Source organism: Cololabis saira, chromosome 6, assembly GCF_033807715.1.
Source record: "Cololabis saira isolate AMF1-May2022 chromosome 6, fColSai1.1, whole genome shotgun sequence".
Classification (NCBI taxonomy): domain Eukaryota; kingdom Metazoa; phylum Chordata; class Actinopteri; order Beloniformes; family Belonidae; genus Cololabis; species Cololabis saira.
The window spans coordinates 26,351,130-26,371,416 of record NC_084592.1 but is presented as its reverse complement, the minus strand read 5'-3'; the positions used below and the strand labels follow the sequence as shown (position 1 = coordinate 26,371,416).

The 20,287-nt window shown below is 39.4% G+C and overlaps 1 protein-coding gene across 1 annotated transcript in view; it reads right to left on the bottom strand.

Annotated features, from left to right (window-relative positions):
* The window catches only part of hecw2a (HECT, C2 and WW domain containing E3 ubiquitin protein ligase 2a), a 66,211-nt gene that overhangs the window by 31,861 nt on the left and 14,063 nt on the right, over positions 1–20,287 (bottom strand). The window contains exons 2-10 of the mRNA XM_061723814.1: positions 19,251–19,886; positions 9,490–9,597; positions 9,248–9,342; positions 8,418–8,484; positions 5,948–6,117; positions 5,720–5,859; positions 4,468–4,568; positions 3,511–4,370; positions 315–621 (exon numbers count right to left, since the gene is read on the bottom strand). Coding sequence (XP_061579798.1) covers positions 315–621; positions 3,511–4,370; positions 4,468–4,568; positions 5,720–5,859; positions 5,948–6,117; positions 8,418–8,484; positions 9,248–9,342; positions 9,490–9,597; positions 19,251–19,629 — 2,227 coding nt within the window. The 5' untranslated portion in view covers positions 19,630–19,886. The remainder of the gene's footprint in view (positions 1–314; positions 622–3,510; positions 4,371–4,467; positions 4,569–5,719; positions 5,860–5,947; positions 6,118–8,417; positions 8,485–9,247; positions 9,343–9,489; positions 9,598–19,250; positions 19,887–20,287) is intronic.

The window sequence follows — 20,287 nt, the reverse complement described above, 5'->3', positions numbered from 1 at the left end:
TACCATTGCCTTTGGCTGGATTATTTATATTTATAATTTGAATGTATGTATGCATCATTATTATTGTTATTATTTATATTTTACTGTATTTCATTAAGTCTGATACCTATTTTTATTGTTTTTATTTATATTTTATTTTTCGTGGTTTATTTTAAGCTTTTATTTGTTTAAGCACTTTGAATAGTTTGTTTAGAAAAGTGCTATATAAATAAAGTAATATCTAACCAACACCCAAAACACTAATTCTGCAGTGACCTTGGTGAAAAAAGTGATTTTATTTCCTCTACTCTTGAGACTGGTTTAAAGCTGAATACCTTCCTCTCTGTCCGTTTCCGTGGTAACTTGCTCAGAATCCACAGGCCCCACCTCCTCACTCGTCTTTGTCTCCTTTCCTTCCGGCTCCTCGGCCACCCCCCCTGCAGCCTGCAGGCTCAGCCTCCTCACACTGAGCTGCTCCACCTCCTGTTGCCCGCTGGTGGACGGAGCGTCTCTTTCAGGCTCAGCAGCTGCTGCTGCTGCTTGCCCACCCCCTTCATCATCTACAGTTTGAGTGGTCTGTGGGGGCCCCGACTCCAAGTCTCCCCCTGGATCGATGGCTGTCTCTGCTCCTTCATCTGCTTCCTGCATAAAGTATGAGAAAGACATAGAAGACATTAAGCTAGAATTCCATTGTCCGTGGTTCATTTGTCCTTTTTCCTCATGTCACACAAAACATTTCAAAAAGTATGACACACATTTAAATGTACAAGCCATGCACCTCAGCTGCATAATATCCCAAAAGAAACTTTATTTTCATGTAAAAATGCATTAATGCATTGTGAAGCTTAAAATAAGCATTAAAGAAAGACATATTCTGCCCTTTTGCCAAAAGCTACAGTGTCGCCAGATCTTAATGAAATGTCTGTGAAATGCTTTATTCAAAACTCCAAAGAGATCCAAGACATCAGCTCCCTTTTCAACATTTCTTTACAGCTCTGATCAAATCAGCCCATTTTTAGGGGGTGGAGTCAGAGTCCACATCTTTACTCAAAGAGGTTGATTTTCTTTTTTTTTCTTTTCACTTGGCGCAGCCCACTTCAGACGAACAGCAAATGCTGCGTCATATGAAGTTAGGTATAGTCCCAGATGAGAATAATTCTACTCTCGTAATTGAGTCTGTGATGTCACAGAATGCTGCAAATTTGAACAGTTTACTGTATGACATATATCATCAGACTAATGGTGTCAAAAATGTACTAACTAATGATACAGCTCTGTTATGTCAGAGGTTTTCACTTGATAATAAGTTCAGATACATGTTCTTACGACGGAGTATTAGGGCCAAACAAAAAAACTAAAAAAGGAAATTACGAGAACAAAGTCATAATGTAATGAGAATAAAGTCGTAATATTACGAGAATAAAGTCGTAAAATTACGAGAATAAAGTCATAATATTACGAGAATAAAGTCGTAATATATTATAAATATATAAATATAACTTCACAAGATGCTCAATATTCCTCATTTTAACACAGGGAGAAGAAGCTCTTCCTGTTAGAGTTCTCATAAATTATATTCTCATAATATTACGACTTTATTCTCGCAACATTACGACTTTATTCTCGTAATGTTACGACTTTATTCTCGTAATTTTACGACTTTATTCTCGTAATATTACGACTTTATTCTTATAATATTACGACTTTATTCTATTACGACTTTATTCTCGCAACATTACGACTTTATTCTCGTAATTTTACGACTTTATTCTCGTAATATTACGACTTTATTCTCATAATATTACGACTTTATTCTATTACGACTTTATTCTCGCAACATTACGACTTTATTCTCGTAATTTTACGACTTTATTCTCATTATATTATGACTTTATTCTCGTAATTTCCATTTTTTTTGTCTTAGTTTGGCCCTAATACTCCGTTGTATGTTCTCAACTCAAGCACAGAAAAAAGTTGTATTCGTTTTAATTTGTAATACATCCCCTTTAATATGTTCTTTTTTATTTTCTAAGAATAAAGGGATGGAAACAAATCAATGGTGTCCTGTACAAGATCAGGAAATAGACAAAGTAAGTGAAGCTTATTGGCTACGTCAGACTGGTTTTTACACCTTTGACAGCTGAATGTTGATGCTTTGTACCGTGTCTTCTTGTAAAAGGTCGAGATTCTCAAGAGTTAGAAGACGGATAAACAGCTGAAGCTATGTGGATGCAGCTGCTCAGTACATTATGTACATGGTGGAGACTCAAATGACAGTCCCCAGAGAGCAAAAAATGTTTGGCCTAAATATGGCCCTTATTTATAGTTTTCCTATGGCCCACATTAGGAGTTGAATGAGAGTGTTGAGTCAGAGGGAGTGTGTCTGCCACACATCTATTAGACATGACCCAAATTAGAGCAGAAGACTTACTTTTTAATTGATAACAGTATCCTTCAAACAAAAAAAAGAGAGCCACACCTCAATTTTAACAAAAAAATGACAAACAAGTAGGAATGGGCGATATTTTACCGTTCACGATATACCGTCAAAAAAATTCCCCACGATAAGAAATTGCCATCTCGCGGTAAAAACGATAAAGAAAGGAAGGAAGATGAAAGAAAGAAAGAAAGAAAGAAAGAAAGAAAGAAAGAAAGAAAGAAAGAAAGAAAGAAAGAAAGAAAGAAAGAAATGAGCCAGAAAAAAAGAAAGAAATGAGCCTGAAAGAAAGAAATGAGCCTGAAAGAAAGAAAGAAAGAAAGAAAGAAATGAGCCTGAAAGAAAGAAAGAAAGAAAGAAAGAAAGAAAGAAAGAAAGAAAGAAAGAAAGAAAGAAAGAAAGAAAGAAAGAAAGAAAGAAAGAAAGAAAGAAAGAAATGAGCCTGAAAGAAAGAAAGAAAGAAAGAAATGAGCCTGAAAGAAAGAAAGAAAGAAAGAATGAAAGAAAGAAATGAGCCTGAAAGAAAGAAATGAGCCAGAAAGAAAGAAAGAAAGAAATGAGCCAGAAAGAAAGAAAGAAATGAGCCTGAAAGAAAGAAAGAAAGAAAGAAAGAAAGAAAGAAAGAAAGAAAGAAAGAAATGAGCGAAAAAGAAAGAAATGACCCTGAAGGAAAGAAAGAAATGAGTCTGGAAGAAAGAAAGAAAGAAAGAAAGAAAGAAAGAAAGAAAGAAATGATGATGAGATAGGTTTATAGTTACAAAGGTGGAGTTGAATTAGTATTTTTTTTTATCGTAATTTTTATCGTTATCGGGATAAATGCCAGAACTTATCGTGATACATTTTTTAGTCCATACCGCCCATCAAACAAGCAGATAAATGTGCCTGTGGTGAAATACACAAATACAGCCTAGCGGGCCACACATGACCTGAAGGGGATTGCTTTTGCATAATCACTCAGTTTCAAGGCTCTATCATTGAATGATGCTAATAAAAATAGTAATTATAAACTTTACTTGCTGCCCTTTTAGGGATAATTGTAGTTTTTGAGATGTAGTTGTAAACAGAAGGTTAGATTTTGAGGGAATTGAACTCACCATAGCAGTGGTTAGTGTGATTGGACAGCTCTCTGAAGACGAGGCAACAGTCTGAGGAGCTGTTGCCATGGAGCAGCTGTCAAGCTCTGACGGCGGGTCCTCACCAAGCGCCCTAACTTGTTCAGCTGCCTCTCCACCTTCTGGCAAGGCATTATTGGTTCCAGCCTCTGTGAATGGAACCTCGTCCACCTCAAGGAAAACATCTGTCTCCAAAGCGTCCTCCAAATCCACATCTGTCTGCATACCTGGGGCCACATCCGGCTCAGCTGGCACGTTTTCTGTTACAGCACCAGCGGCCGCCGGCTCCTCTTCGCGCGCAGGTTGTTGCAGCTGCTCGGGCTCCGGCTGAAGTTCAGAAAACGGGTCGTCTTCATCGGTAGCCCCGAGGTCCGGAGGTTCTCCGTTCACCAGCAATGGTGACAACGGCATTGGAGGGAAGTCATTAATCCCAGATCTATCGTCGTCCTCATCCGAATCTATGTGTAACATGGAACTCAGCCTTGTGTGTGTGGGGAAACTTGAGCGGAGTTTAGGTGAGGCAGCACCCAGCGGTCTCTCGCCAGGGCCTTTCGGGGCCTCAATGGCATCCAGGCCCTCAATGAGTGATCTCTGGAGCATTTCATGGCCCAGAAGACTTTCAGCGTCTACAAATCTAGCCTCTGCTCCGACGAGGGAGTAACGTTTTTCTGGGCCCGCTGTGGCTCCCCCTTCCCACAAGCTGTGGGAGCCGTGGGAGCCGGTAGGGGAAGGGCCTGCTGAGATCATGCCCGGAAGATGATGGGGCAAGTCCTCGTCGTCAGATGGAGTTCCTGGAGCTCCGTTCAGGGATGAAATGCCAATAATAGAGTCAGGAGAGGCACCTACAGCAGGCGGAGAGGGTTACACGTTTATGAATACAGCGTTCAAGAAAGTGAACAGTCAGATTTTCACAGGTCAAATGCTGAAAGACAGCTTTACCATCCGGCCCAGTTGAAGTTAGCTCAACTCTGAACTGCAGCTGTCCGCTTACATGTTCGGTGGGCAAGCGCCGACACAGGGGGAAACTCACGGGCTGGATTCTAAACCAAGAGAAAATGAGATGTATCCAGATACATCATAAGGTTATGTGGCCCTCAGTGAATCTTTAAGATCAGAAGATACCAATAATACATTTGTCTGACTATCTGACTATTTTTACATGCAGTCAAAATAAAATGCACTCTTTTTTAGTCCTCATTTTTTACACATTGGAAAGTCATAATAAACACTCTAGTCCTTTTCAGACCTTAAAATTATATAAATACAACACATGACATCTTACACCAGGGGTCGGCAACCCAAAATGTTGAAAGAGCCATATTGGACCAAAAACACAAAAAACTAATATGTCTGGAGCCGCAAAAAATGAAAATTCTTGTATAAGCCTTAGAATGAAGTCAATTGGCGAAAGGCGAAATGTCAAGAAAAAAGTCAAAATGTCGAGAAAAAAGTCGAAATGTCGAGATTAATGTTGAAGTTCAATCTTGAGAAAAAAGTCGAAATGTTGAGAAAAAAGTCGAAATATCGAGATAAAAGTCGAAATGTCGAGATTAAAAGGAAAAGAAAAAGGAAGAAAAAAGAGAAAAAAGGAAAAAAAGAATAGAAAAAAGAAAAAAGAGAAAAAAAGGAAAAAAAGAAAAAAAATAATGAAAAAAAGGAAAAAAAAGGTAAAACATTTTTGAAAAAGCTCCAGCTGTTGTCAAAATTTCGAGAAAAAAGTCGAGAAAAAAGTCGAAATGTTGAGAAAAAAGTTGAAATATCGAGATAAAAGTCGAAATGACAAGATTAAAAAGGAAAAGAAAAAGGAAGAAAAAAGAAAAAAGAAAAAAAAGAATAAAAAAAGAAAAAAGAAGAGAAAAAAGGAATGAAAAAAAGGAAAAAAAACGTCAAACATTTTTAAAAAAGCTCCAGGAGCCACTAGGGCGGCGCTAAAGAGCTGCATGCGGCTCTAGAGCCGCGGGTTGCTGACCCCTGTCTTACACCATGTCATTATACACTTTTACTTTGTTTCTTTTCAATAAAATAGCGACATGTTACAATTTGCTACAAGGCTCTTTATTTTAATACTCAAAAAGGTCCAAATGATTTGTGTTGATACAGTACCTCAGATCTGAAAAAAGGTGTACGTTCTTTCCTTCACAACGATGTGACTGTGAGAGGAGGCTCATTTTTCTGTGTATTTGCGACCTACCCCGGTATTTTTTCAATGAGCCGCTGCACAGGGATCGTGAGCTGACCGAGGAAGCGCTTGATGATCGGTCGGCTTTTTGCAAACTTGTCCTTCACCTCGATGTAGAGGATGTCTGTCATCAGTGCCACAAATGTGTATTTCTGTTGACAGATAAAAGAGCATTTAGGGATTTTCTGTGCTGTACCTTATTGATAAATGAAAACGTCGCATAGAAAGCGGGAATATAACCTCTCCATGCCAGACAGGGTTTGTGGTGTTGGCGATGATGGCTGACCGGCGCTCCTGTCCATGATGACTAAAGACTGGAAAGACACTCCTCTTCCCGGGGTGGATTGACATCTTCAGATAGGGGTCAGGATTGAAAAACATGCCCTTCTTCAAGCCAGTGGCACGCAGATCTGCAAAATAGCAATTCAGACAGCATTGTTATGATTAAAACCTTTAAAACATCTAAGCAAGAATCGGTGCAACTTTCTGTTGAATGTTGGCTCTTGATGAGAAAAGTTGACTTGGAGAAACACGATGGCTGATAGATGAAAGTCAGTCAACCAACTGGTCATCTCAGTTAACTTAACTCAGCTTTAAAACAACGCTGATTAAACCAAAAGACTCAGTACACTATGAAAGTACTACAAAGATATGAAAGTACGCTATGATTTATGAAGTACAGCCAGCATCAATGTAATGCGTTCCATCTATCTTGTACTTGTTTTATTATTATTGACATGCATTAAGACTTTAAGGAACCCTTTAAGTTACACAGATTGACAAGACATGAAAGGTTATCCGATAGTCTCTAGGAGCCCCCTTTCCTCTAGACACGAGATCCTGTTGAAAACTCAAACACTGCTACTAGAACTGGAGAAAGCAATGCTTTTCACTTAGACATCATTTACCATCATTTATAGCCTTAGCTGTGTGTGTGTGTGTGTGTGTGTGTGTGTGTGTGTGTGTGTGTGTGTGTGTGTGTGTGTGTGTGTGTGTGTGTGTGTGTGTGTGTGTGTGTGTGTGTGTGTGTGTGTGTGTGGTATATGAACAGCATATTTGTGCACAGTTTAATGATCCTGATAAAAAATAATGTGTCATTAAGATGCATTTTTAGCGCAGTAGCCTAGTCTTGATTCAGTTTCAGAGACCTGAAATGGTTGCTGTTTGTGTCTCTGCCTGTTCTCGTTTCTGTTTGTTTGTTTGTTTGTTTTCTCTCTTGCAGATTTCAAAGGCTTTTGTGTCCGTTGTGTGTTTTCCTGTGTTTCTCTCATTCCAGACTAGCCACCCCCACCCCCCTAAATTGTTATTTAATTTAGAGAAAGAAACTGATTTACAGTGTTCTTGTGTTAAATAACTTACTTAAACTATTGTAAACTTACCTGTATCAGGTTTAAGCAAACACACAGTTAAGGTGGCATTAAGTGGACGGTCTGATATTTCTTGAATATACAGCGACTGAGATTAGTTTAACCATCAGCTGCGGGTGAAGCCACATGTGCTAACAACGGTGCGATGAGGTTTAGGAAAATGTGTCATTCAATATCAGATTAAACGCTAACCCTCAGCTAAATTGATGGAAGTGCAACGTAGTGTAAGAAGCCATGTGACTTCTTAACATCACACAGCTGTTTAAAGTCATGTTAAACGCTAACCCTCAGCTAAGTTGATGGAAGTGCAACGTAGTGTAAGAGGTAGGGCTGGGCGATATATCGAGATTTTAATATATATCGATATATTTTCAAACGCGATATGGTACGAGACAATATCGTCTATATCGATTTAAAAAAAAAAAGATTTTTATTTTTATTTTTATTTTTTTTATGATTTTGATATAGCTTATTTTGTGACAAATTGACTTGAATGTTTTATTATAGATTTGCACAAATGTTTTGTTATTTGCACAACTGTCAACCTCAGTGGAAAAGTCTGCCTGCTACTGTCTACATTGTATTAATTGCACAGTGTATTTGAATTTAATTGTTATGCAGGAAAGGGATATTTGTTTTATTTTATTCAAGAAGCATTTTTATTCTATATATGCAGGCAGTTTATTTTTATTTCATTTGTTTTATACATTTTGATATTGTGCAGACCTCTGTTAATAAAGGAACCTGTGTGACATTTGGCACGAGGCTTTGTATTAAAACTGACTGTTTTTTTAAGGGTTTGCCTCAGAACAAAATGAAGCTAACAGAGATGCTATGCTATAATGCTTTGGGGGAAACCCCAATTATGGCACAGAAAAAATATCGATATATATCGAGTATCGCCATTTAGCTATCGAGATATGACTTTTGGTCCATATCGCCCAGCCCTAGTAAGAAGCCATGTGACTTCTTTACATCACACAGCTGTTTAAAGTCATGTTAAACGCTAACCCTCAGCTGAGCTTAACACAAAGCAGTTGGTCCAGTGAGCAGTCCTTTCCTGTAAACTTGTGAAAGCAGTCCTAACATTGGTTATGTTCAGCACAAAACTGATAATATTGTGTCTTTCACTGGCAGGAAAACACCTCTTTCAACTGCAAAGACCCAGTGTTTCCTGAACACAGCTTTTCCAGTTTACTGTAGCGTTTCCTGAAGGTACTGAAAGACAAAGATGAAGATAAGATTGCATAACTCAGCTTCAATTCAAACCTTAACTTACAGCTCCCGAATCGCCCCTCTCTACTACACAGGCTGATTTGGAAAGACGAGAGATCTCAACTGACCTGTCAGGGTAAAGCTGATCAGTTTCCGAGGATGCTCAATGCCCACCTGCTCTGCCAGCCCGTCCACCTACGGAGAGAAGAGACACTGTTACACCCCCACGCCACGGCCAACGCACACGCATTTGTAGTTTCTACTCCAAGGTCCACAGTCGATAGATGAGATGACAAGGGGGGTAATTGCAGCAGCACAAAAAACTTTTTTCATGTTTCAATTCCAACTGCATTATCGTGCAGGAAATGCACGGGTATCACTAACGATGAAACTAGTTTATAGAGCTATTGTGGACATCGTGGCGGGTCCGCGGAGCTAAAAATGACAAAAGCTTCTCCGTACTGCTTTAAGTGAAGTGAAAGCAGGTAAGGTTACAGTAGCGAGGAAGCATCGTTCAAGTGTTAAAGCTTCAGCGTGGTCATATATGATTCAATATTTAGTCTAGTTCTATTTGACAGTATAAATAAATGGCATCACTGTGTACAGCTGGTCATTTTGTTGAGAATATTGTGGACTTTCAGACCCATTTTGAGGTTTCCAGGCTTGTTGCTTTACTGACTCAAGTAGCAGAAACATACTTGTTTTTGCATGATATATAATTCAGCCCTCTTTGTCGGTTCATCCAAAACACAACATGCAAAAAAACTTGGCATCTTGTTTTTTTTTTACTTGGGGTATCAGCAAATACAATAATTGCTGTTAATTATAATGTGTTCTCAGAATCTTCACCCCCAGAGCCTCATTTTAACCACAGTCCGACAGCTGTGCTGAAGCCTGCATGTCCATATGTTTCAGTCACCACGTGATTCAGCTCTTTCTCACACATAATTAAACTCACCAGGACTGCTGGATTCTTCACAGTGATGCAGGGGGTCGTGGCTCTCAGTGCTCCACTCACTCCATGGTAGTACTTGAAGCAGATCTTCGTCTCCGCTGCACAGGAAGTGGGTGGGAGTTATGCAACAAACTGGACAAGTCATATGCAATTGAATTGAAATTCCTTGGAAATATATAGTTAATGTACCGTATTGTTTTGCACATAATAATGATTCATAATATACAATCACTGTGGAAACTTACGCTCCATAAAATAGGGCCCAGGCTCCAACCGCCAGACAATCTGACCCTTCTGGGTGCCATTTACCCCTCTGTTTTTACAATCCCACACGTTGGATGGACTGGTTTCATCTGAAGGAGAGGAAAAAGTGTTGGTTACAGAAGATATGGTTGTTTTGCCAATGCTGGGGAGAGCCACATTACCACCTTGCTGTGCTGGTTTCAGACCAGTGGATGTTAAATAACAGAGATCAGTTTTCAAGCTGGAGAAAGTGCTCTTGGAGTGCAAAACTGCAACCAGGCTACATCTGATCTGACTCAGTAGGTTTAGTCTGCAGACTCTGTAGTCCAAAACACAAACTTGGCTTTAATCAGTGAAATCCATTCCCAAAATAGCTTCCCTATAACCTCCAATCAGAAGGACACACTAAAAATTCCCTTTGAGTTAGAAACTTGGAGCGGGGCTTCCATTGTACGTAGCAGTTTTACACACTGATTAATGAAGGTCCAAACTCAGGGAGCAGTGTATACTGCATATGTGTGTGCATTTGAAGGAGAGTCAAGAGGGTAAGGCAGGTTGCTTATCATTGAATGTCTGCTTAGTCAAGGGAAGTGTTTCTCCTCTGGGGTATAAGACCCTGGAGCAGGTAATGAAGTCCATGCAGTCAATACAAAGTGACCTGATGCCCCATCCAGCACTTCACACCGTCTCCTTATTCTCTCTGCACGCCAAGCCTTTTCAATACTCTAGTTTATCCACAAAGTTTTATAATCATTTTGAAAGAAAATATCAAAATAGAGTGGATCTTAAAATTCCCCTAATAACAGTCGTGCAATGTCAGAACTGAAACTGATGCAGAAACAACTCCACTGATGGTAGCCCGGCCTAAGTCAGATACGTGCATTCATTTTCTGTATCTGCTTCATTATGTTCAGGGTTGTGGCAGGAGGGCTGGAGGCTGTTCCAGCCATCACCCGTCCATCACAGGGGGAGAAGGTAAATGAGACAACGGTGAAAGCTCACACTCACGAGAATTAGTTGGACTGAGGGAGGAAGAAGTCTCACTCAAGCTAAAAACTAAATGAAATATTCCATAATTGGACTCACTGCTTCTAATCAGCATACCAGTCCAGTGGTAACATTAATTATATATGGATTTAGATTATTTTAGACTCACTAGAAAGATGTAAATTTGTTAATTAATTCAGACATGCATTGAAGGGACAAGTACAAAGAAAATTATGTTCATTCTCTTTGTTAAGAAATGTTTATCATATAGCCTAGGGCTGGGCGATATATCGAGATTTTAATATATATCGATATATTTTCAAACGCGATATGGTACGAGACAATATAGTTTATATCGATTTAAAAAAAAATATATATATATATATATTTTTATTTTGACATAGCTTATTTTGTGACAAATTGACTTGAATGTTTTATTTGAGATTTGCACAAATGTTTTATTTGCACAACTGTCAACCTCAGTGGAAAAGTCTGCCTGTTACTGTCTACATTGTATTAATTGCACAGTGTATTTTAATTTAATTGTTATTCAGGAAAGGGATATTTGTTTTATTTTATTCAAGAAGCATTTTATTCTATATATGCAGGCAGTTTATTTTTATTTCATTTGTTTTATACATGTTGATATTGTGCAGTCCTCTGTTAATAAAGGAACCTGTGTGACATTTGGCACGAGGCTTTATATTAAAACTGACTGTTTTTTTTAAGGGTTTGCCTCAGAAAAAAATGAAGCTAACAGAGATGCTATGCTATAATGCTTTGGGGGAAACCCCAATTATGGCACAGAAAAAATATTGATATATATCGAGTATCGCCATTCAGCTAGAAAATATCGAGATATGACTTTTGGTCCATATCGCCCAGCCCTAATATAGCCTATAGAAAAAGAAAACAAATTAAGAATTTGACTCCAGCAACACACAACAAATGCCAAAGAAATAGGCAAAAGATGGAAATGAAAGTTTGTATAATAAACTAGTAAAACCGGCCCACCAGATCCTACGATCAACAGATTGACCTGTGACAGCTGAGGGCGTCAGGGTCAGGTAGGAGACTGGATTAAAATGATGATGCTTTAAGTCCTATTTACAGCATCCGTGTGATTTTCTTTATGGCTTTTGAGTGACTGTGGTGCGCGATCATGCAGACTTCCTTTGACTGGTCATCACTCAGTTTAAGCTGTCTTCACCCAGCTGAGGTCTTCGGCCTTTTAACAGCCCAAGTGCAACTGAAGCGTGACTGCGGGTGACATTCACGGCTGCAAGTGACGGAGAGCGCTGTCTCCTCGTGACCCTGCTAAGATCGTTATATGTTAGCATTTCCACATGTTACCATTTCAATAAAAATGATGACATGCTGATCTTTTTTTGGGGGGTTCTCTCCAGTCTTTTGAGCAAACCTCTTCCCCTTAAGGAGGTGCATCCTGTTCCAGTGGATTAAACCAAGAACATCCACTACTATTCAATTGAATGATTCAATTTTCAAAGATTTGCCGACTGATGTTTGTCCTCCTTTTAGATTAGATGTGGGCACCTATGCTAGACAATCTCCCAGATGACGCTCAGGACCTGGCACTCAGGAGGATAACCACTGTCACATAATATACTACTTTCTCCCCCAATAATATGTCATCTCTCTTCTCTCTTCACCCTTGACGCTACATTTACGCAGCAATCTTCTCTTCTCATATGTAAAACCTGCTGTCAGTTCATAAACACTGCCATGTGGGTTCTGTGTTCTAGGCTGTAAGAAACTCATTTATGTTTAGTTGCCATGTATCTACGTTTCAATCAAATATTGATTAAAATAAAAAAGATTATAACATACTGACAGATATTTGATATATTTATAAGTTTAGCTGTTTTCAAAAGCGAAGTAAAACAAGAAAAACATTGCATATTAAATTTAAAAAGCAGATGTTGACCTAACAAATAAATAAACCTGAACCTGTAGCACTCATCAATCAGCTGCCTGATTGATGAGTGCTACAGGGTTCTATGCACCAAAGGTGAGAAGAACCATTCGAGCTGTTATCAGTGCAGGGAGCAAAGGCCACGATGGCACAGGGTACACCAGTTTTCATGGAAAACACTGAATGTGTGAAGGACTCAATGGCCTCGTTTGGAGATTTGGAAAAACACATAATACCACAGAGGAAACAGCCTTTCCCAGGAGGCGGGTTTATTCACTCATAGTTAATTCTGCAGGACAAAACCAGACTTCAGTCTGGTCCACGTGGCTTCACAGGTACAACCTGCAGTTATATCTAGGACTGGGCGATATATCGAGATTTTAATATATATCGATATATTTTCAAACGCGATATGGTACGAGACAATATCGTTTATATCGATTTAAAAAAAAAAAAAAAAAAAAAAAAAAAGTTTTTTTTTTTTTTTTTTTAATATAGCTTATTTTGTGACAAATTGACTTGAATGTTTTATTTGAGATTTGCACAAATGTTTTGTTATTTGCACAACTGTCAACCTCAGTGGAAAAGTCTGGCTGTTACTGTCTACATTGTATTAATTGCACAGTGTATTTTAATTTAATTGTTATGCAGGAAAGGGATATTTGTTTTATTTTATTCAAGAAGCATTTTTATTCTATATATGCAGGCAGTTTATTTTTATTTCATTTGTTTTATACATTTTGATATTGTGCAGACCTCTGTTAATAAAGCAACCTGTGTGACATTTGGCACGAGGCTTTGTATTAAAACTGACTGTTTTTTTAAGGGTTTGCCTCAGAAAAAAATCAAGCTAACAGAGATGCTATGCTATAATGCTTTGGGGGAAACCCCAATTATGGCACAGAAAAAATATCGAGATATATATCGAGTATCGCCATTCAGCTAGAAAATATCGAGATATGACTTTTGGTCCATATCGCCCAGCCCTAGTTATATCTATTTATTATCTAAAAGATATGCATCATGAACAGCAGAGTCGAATATCTACAATTATGGACTATTGAACAGCTAAGGCTTGGAAATATTTTGTTCCGTGACAAAAAGACATTCAAGACATATTTGTATAAACATTTAATGCCAGGTATAAACACACTGGCGTTAAGTTATTTTCAATCTTAACTTAAATTAACTTTGACCTTTTTGGTGCTTGGAAATGGGTTTTGTACAAATAAAAATTTAACTACAAACAAAAATGCTTTTTTTGTCTCAGAATGAAAGTTGACAAAAATGAGAAAGACAAAAACAGCAGAATTCCTTGATTCCTAATGTGCTGGATATACACCGTTCCCCCTGTATTACCTTTCACAATCATGGACAGAACTGCCTGTCAGTTTGAGGCTGATAGCCTCCTTCAGCACTTCAGGTCAATGTATTTCCCCCCTGTCAAATTCCCGTCTCTAAGCAGGATTAGCATACATTATCGGGGACCACCCTGCTCGCCTCCAAGAGGAGCGTGGTTTGTGATGGTGCGTGTGTTATCGTATACTGAGGCAGAGCTGTTACATGTTGACTCAGCCTCCCACCCTGTGCAGAGTCTCAGCAGCTAATGTTTCAGTATTGACTCGGAGGTGGAAGCTCCAGCAGAAGATTGTACCAGGCTATCGTCAGGGATCCAAGAATAAAACACCGGGATCAGCTGAAAAGCTCTGAGGACAAGACGGGTCAAGTAAATGACAGAGAAAAGCATTCACTTTATGTCTTGCTGGCCTTTGTTCTAGTGATCCTGATCATAAGTGTTTGGATTTCTGCAGTCAATGTAATATCAATGTTGACCATGTAATGAAGACTTAAAATCATTTATTAATGATAAATTATACCTGAATTTTGGTATTTGGGAACCAATCTTACCAAACACAGAATTACTGGCTGTTATGAACTCAACCCACCGTCACCTGTTTCCCACGGGTGGATGCATTTTAAAGCCAAATATATCTACACAATCTGGTAAATTGCCTCATAAAAGTATACAAAGTTAACATCTGCTCATCAGTTGTTTTTTTGGACTATTTTAAACCATAAAACTTGGGTTGTGTCCAAAGCCACGCCCCACATATAAACCTGCAGAGAGGATGGCAGCGAGCCAGTCAGCCAGCCAACAAATGCTTTTGTAGTAATCTCTTCATCACAGGTAAGACAAAGAAAGTAGTTTCTGTTATGTAAAATGTCAGATGTAATGCCTCATTAAAAGGACAGTGTCCGAAATACATTCAATAAGACGCACAGCAGACGTTGGGATATGACACCTCTTGCTACTTGGTGGGGTCATTCATCCACTTAGATAGATTCAGACTGAATGGACATGTTTTTGTATATAGTGCCAACCCTGGCTTGTCAATGGCATCGTTTCAGTTTATTTGCCACCAGTTAAATTTGATGGATTGTTTTCAACCAATAAGAAGTGGGTACATTGTGCTACACCAAAGAACCCAGATGTGTCTTATCTTGCTGGGAATAATTCCCGGATGGAAAATGGAAGCAATGACTGTGCTGGCATCCTTGATGACGAATGAATAACCTCCATTTGATGACAAACATAATGTCACACAGCTAAAAGCACTACGGTGGACCGTCATGAGATTTCCCGTGTTTAATGGATCTTTTCTATATTTATCTTTAAATATTATGGCTGTGCTTCAATCACTCTCTGTGGAATAAGCAATAAATAACAATAATAATATATTTTTTAAAGACAATCTATCTCTACAGCACATATAACTATACTATATAGATATATTAAGTTAAAAATAAGTTGATCTTTTACCACTGAAATGACTAACGCTGGGTTAGAGAAAGGCTTAAAAAATAAATTAAAGCACTCTGCTAGCGATCCAAAAATATCCCTAAAATCCTCCCTGCTGTGGACCCTGACACTGAATTACTGAGCAAAGGTGCAGAATAAGCCTCTGGTATGACGTGGCTCATGCTTGCTTTTTAGCATGTTAAATTCATTTAACTCTGTGTGAGGCCTGTAGGCTATTTGCATGCATAATATTCAAAGGACAGTGAGACAAAAATATACAAGTTGGGCAACTGTGCTTTTTCCTGTGATGCATTTTCATTGGAGATATCCACAAATTATGTCCAAAAGGCTTGTAGCACATGTGGCAGTTAGCAAAGTCAGCATCAAGCCTATTAAAGTGAAAGCACGCCTGAACATTGAGTGGCCTTCGCCAAGTACAGCTGGTTGTGTACACTCCACAACGCTGAAGCACCAAGAGGCGTGAGAGCTGCCCCGCCCGAATTATGTGTCTTCTAAACTGGGAAAAGTAAAAGTGCATCACAGACTAAATGTGTCTAATTAATATAAGGCGTGGGAATTTGTAGATTCTAAGATACATCTCAACGCAGATCTGAATGATTCAACATCAGTGCAGTGAAACTACACAATTTACAGTTTGCAATCTACACAAAATTAGATGCTATCATGTCGTGAAACGTTAAAGAAAAAAAATGTGAAGTTATGAAAGTCCAGTGTATCCTAACACCACTGTGATATGGTGAAGGAGAACTGAGCCCTACAGCGATGGTAAAAATCCTCATCTAGTAGAAAGCAAGCAATAGACTGAAAGCAAAAATACAAACAAAAACGGAATATTTGCAGACTACAACGAATACAACAAGCTCCACTGGCTGTTTCCACCCAAACTTAGGATATGCAGGCTCAAGGAACCCAGACTGCAGATTAATCAATCAAGAATTAATGAGGCGATGTCAGATTTGAGAGTGAAGTCCTCTCTGAGGCCCCGTTTACACGTAGCCGGGTATTTACAAAAACGGAGGCGTTTTCATGCGTTTTGGCCGTTCGTTTACACGGAAACGCAGCTCAAAGTCATCAAAAACGATCATTTCTGAAAACTCCGGCCAAAGTGGAGATTTTCAAAAACTCAGTTTTCCCGTTTGCGTCTAAACGGAGGAAAACGGAGGAAAACGGAGATTTAAGCTTCAGAACGTCACATTATGCACCAGAAACTCACCAGCGTCATGTGTGCGACCTGTTTACAATTAGTTTGGCCACCGTCAATATTTTCTTGTATTTTACCTGTTTTATATTCTAAAGTCACACTTAAAAGTAACTCCCCCCCCCCCGTCCAGCCTCCTGCTCATTCAAGCCTGTGAGCGCGTCAGCCAGCAGCATGAAGCCTGAATTATGGTTCCGCGTTCAATCGACGGCGTAGGGTACGCGGCACGCGCATCGTACGTGCGCATCGCCGCGTACCCTACGCCGTAGGCTCTGCGTTGGTGTAACGCGGAACCATAAATCAGCCTTAACTGGAAGTTACACACGTGTCATTTGTTGATGTTTTTCCAGGATTCTGATTGGCTGGCATGACGTTAACAGCGTTTTCATGCGGGTCCGTGTAAACGAGGATTTTTTTGAAAACGTAGAGGGGAAAATATCCGTTTTTGTAAATACCCGGCTACGTGTAAACGGGGCCTGAGAGTGAAGAGCATCAACAAATTATTCAGTTTTCAAATAGCTAAAGATTTATGAGTTATTGGAGTTAGCTGAGGAATACTTTGGCGCCGTAACATACGTCCTTTTCAAAAGCTTCACTTCACATTATTGATTATAAGGTTTGGGATCGTGTCAACCTCACACATTGCATTCTTGGAAAAGCCGACATGTTGGTAGTTTAAATGCTTTATTGTGTACATCAGCAGCTCTGTGTTTGTTTTTGCTTGTTTTATCTTAGTATTTTTCCTTTGTTAGCTAAGAGCAGCAGTGCTTCACATACCCATCATTTCACAAAAAGAAATGATGGCATAAACATGCAAAGCAAAACACTGTTTTTACTTGATGTCTTCACAAACGACAATATATCATGTGCATGTTAGCATTAAATTACTACACTACTGTTCCACTGTGTTTACAGTTTCATTTGTTTACCAAGCTGACTTGAGTTCCTCCCATATAACAATAATGTATACGAAAGAACTGAAAAAAAGGTGTTTGTAATTCTGATTTGTCATGTTTTGCTATGATTTGTGTGCACTAGGGGGCGATATGAGGATATTAGATCGTGAAGGATTACAACGTGAAGACAATCTTTCAAACTGCAGACATCGTAGGATCGTCTAGGACACATTCTATAAATCGCAGTTCTATTCTGATGCACCTAGTTACCAGACGTATTGACGTCGTCAACCTGCCCGACAAATCATAGCGAATTGCGGGCTTTACTATCGTGATTTTATTTTTTATAAATCGTGATATAATATTTTTGCCATATCACACACCCCTAGTGTGCACATTAGTTTATATTTTCAGGTTGTACAAGACTTGGGAAAACAGATAGAAATACATACATTAGATCCTATAGTATTTGGACAATGACAAAGATCTTTTGTTTTTACTTTTATACAGCACCATAATTAGTTTAAAATGAAATTAAAAAAAACAATCAAGATGTGATCAAAGTGTAAACTTTCAGCTTTAATCACATTAATGATTCATGATCCAAAGCATCATGTGCCCAAACATGGTAGATGCAGTCTTGTGGTACGTATAGCTGCCAATAGAGGGACTTACTGGTGTTTATTGATGATGTGACTGCTGACAGAAGTAGGAAGATGCAGTCAGAGATGTATAGAGCTATCCTCTCTGCCCACATTCAGCAAAATGCTGCAAAACTGAAAGAGTGTGAATGGAAAACGACCCGAAAATTATTGCAAAAGCTAGTCAAGACTTAAAGGAGCATGAGGCTCCTTTTCAGAAATGAGATTCATTAGCGCCACCCTTCACCACGACGGCCGTTGGGGGTACTGCAGACAACAGTGAAGCCGGCACGGGAGAACGGGGAGAACGCACATGCAGCGTCATGTGACGTCACATCCGCAGCCCAGCGCGGGAAATTCGGCCCCACAATTGCAGCACATTTTGCAGCACACAGCCTGTTCAAGGCAACGGAGAGATACACTAGAGGGCTCATTCTTTTTGGTTTGGAATGCTTCACCTGACATTATAACTAGAAAACTTAAAATGTATACAGATTTTTTTCATCAATCCTGCCTCAATCCTGCCTCATGCTCCTTTAAAGAAGGAAAGAAAAGGAATATTCTACAGTGGCCGAAACAGTTACCTGATCTCCACCCAATAGATCATCCTTTTCAGTGTCTGAAGACAAAGCTGAAGGCAGAAAGAGTCACAAACAAGCAGCAACTGAAGGCGGCTGCAGCGAAGGTCTAGTAAACCATGTCCAGAGAGGAAACTCAGAATTTAATTACGTTTCAAGGGCTCCAGGGCCTCAGACAGACGTTGACCATAAAGGATTTTCACCCAGGCATTTAAAATGATGGTTATATTTAGACTTATGAAACTTTTGAGACCTTGAACGTTAAGATAATTTGCTTTAAATGGGTATAATTCCTAAATGACAAATGCCATATTTTTGGAAACATCTCAAATTAAAGCCAAAAGTTGGCACTTTGATTACAAAGCAATCATTTTATTTCAAATTCACTGTGGTGGTGTATAAAGCCAAAACTGTGTGTAAATGAAGACATGTTTTGTTTGAGTGAAGGTTTGTACGTTCTGTAGCAATCTCTTTGAAAATGATGTGACTCCTGCTCCTGCATTGATCCTTTTAAAAGCTTCATCTTCTCCAAAAATACTGTTTTGCTACTGTTGGTATTTTATTATTTGCCTATTTCTCTCTCAATTTGTCTTTGTTTTGAGCTTCTTATGACTCATCTCCTCACAACGTGTTGGGTAACATGTGATTTGCAATATTGCTTTAGGAGCAACTACAGTAAAAACCTAAAACACAAAAATCACAATCTCACCGATGTGGTACAGCCCGATCCAGTCGGTAGCGTCCACTTCCTCCTTGATGTCCCAGGATATTACAAGGTTCTGGCCTCGGTTCAGGGTGTGGTCCAGAGTGGAGGCCGTTAGCGAAGACCGACTCTGGGACGTTACCAGGTCTGTGTCGCTGTTGGCTCGCGTGAGCCCGATGGGACCGCTGACGACCGAGGTGGTATCGATGGATCCACCCCCCCTCTCCGCCAGAGTCCGCAGGTTTTCGGGGCTGAGGGTGTGCCGCAGGTGAGGGCTGCGCCTGCGTGGGGCTGACAGGTGTTCCCGGCCTCCCACGGACAGGTTTGGTGGATTGTGGGAACGGGTCCTGGGGGGTAGAACCGCCGTGGCGAGGGAAGGACGCATTTTGTGTGACTGGAGAGAAGGCAATTATGAGGAGCAAAAACCACAAAAGACCAAGATCCAAGAAGGTGCAGACTTGGAGAAGCTTCTTATTGAACTGGCTGGATGTGAGAACTATGATGCATGCTGCTGTTCCTTTTGTGATTTGGTAGAAAGAATACGTGCAATTCTCAGATCTGCCGACACCCTCTCCGGCTGTCCAAGTTGGCAGTTTCCACAAACAGTCACATTCTTAGCCGTTATCCAGCGGCGATGACGGCCTAAAGACGGGGAAAGAGGAGAGAGACAGGCAAATATAAGTGACAAAAAAAAGTTCTCACATCAGAGAAGCAGTGATTGCATGTTGTAATTAGGGATGGGCGGTATGGACAAAAAAATGTATCACGATAATTTCTGGCATTTATCCCAATAACGATAAAAAAAATACCAATACAAAAAGTGTCATCAACGGGAATCTTTCTTTCTTTCTTTCTTTCTTTCTTTCTTTCTTTCTTTCTTTCTTTCTTTCTTTCTTTCTTTCTTTCTTTCTTTCTTTCTTTCTTTCTTTCTTTCTTTCTTTCTTTCTTTCCTTCTTTCTTTCTTTCTGGCATTTATCCCAATAACGATAGTCGTTTCTTTCTTTCTTTCTTTCTTTCTTTCTTTCTGGCATTTATCCCAATAA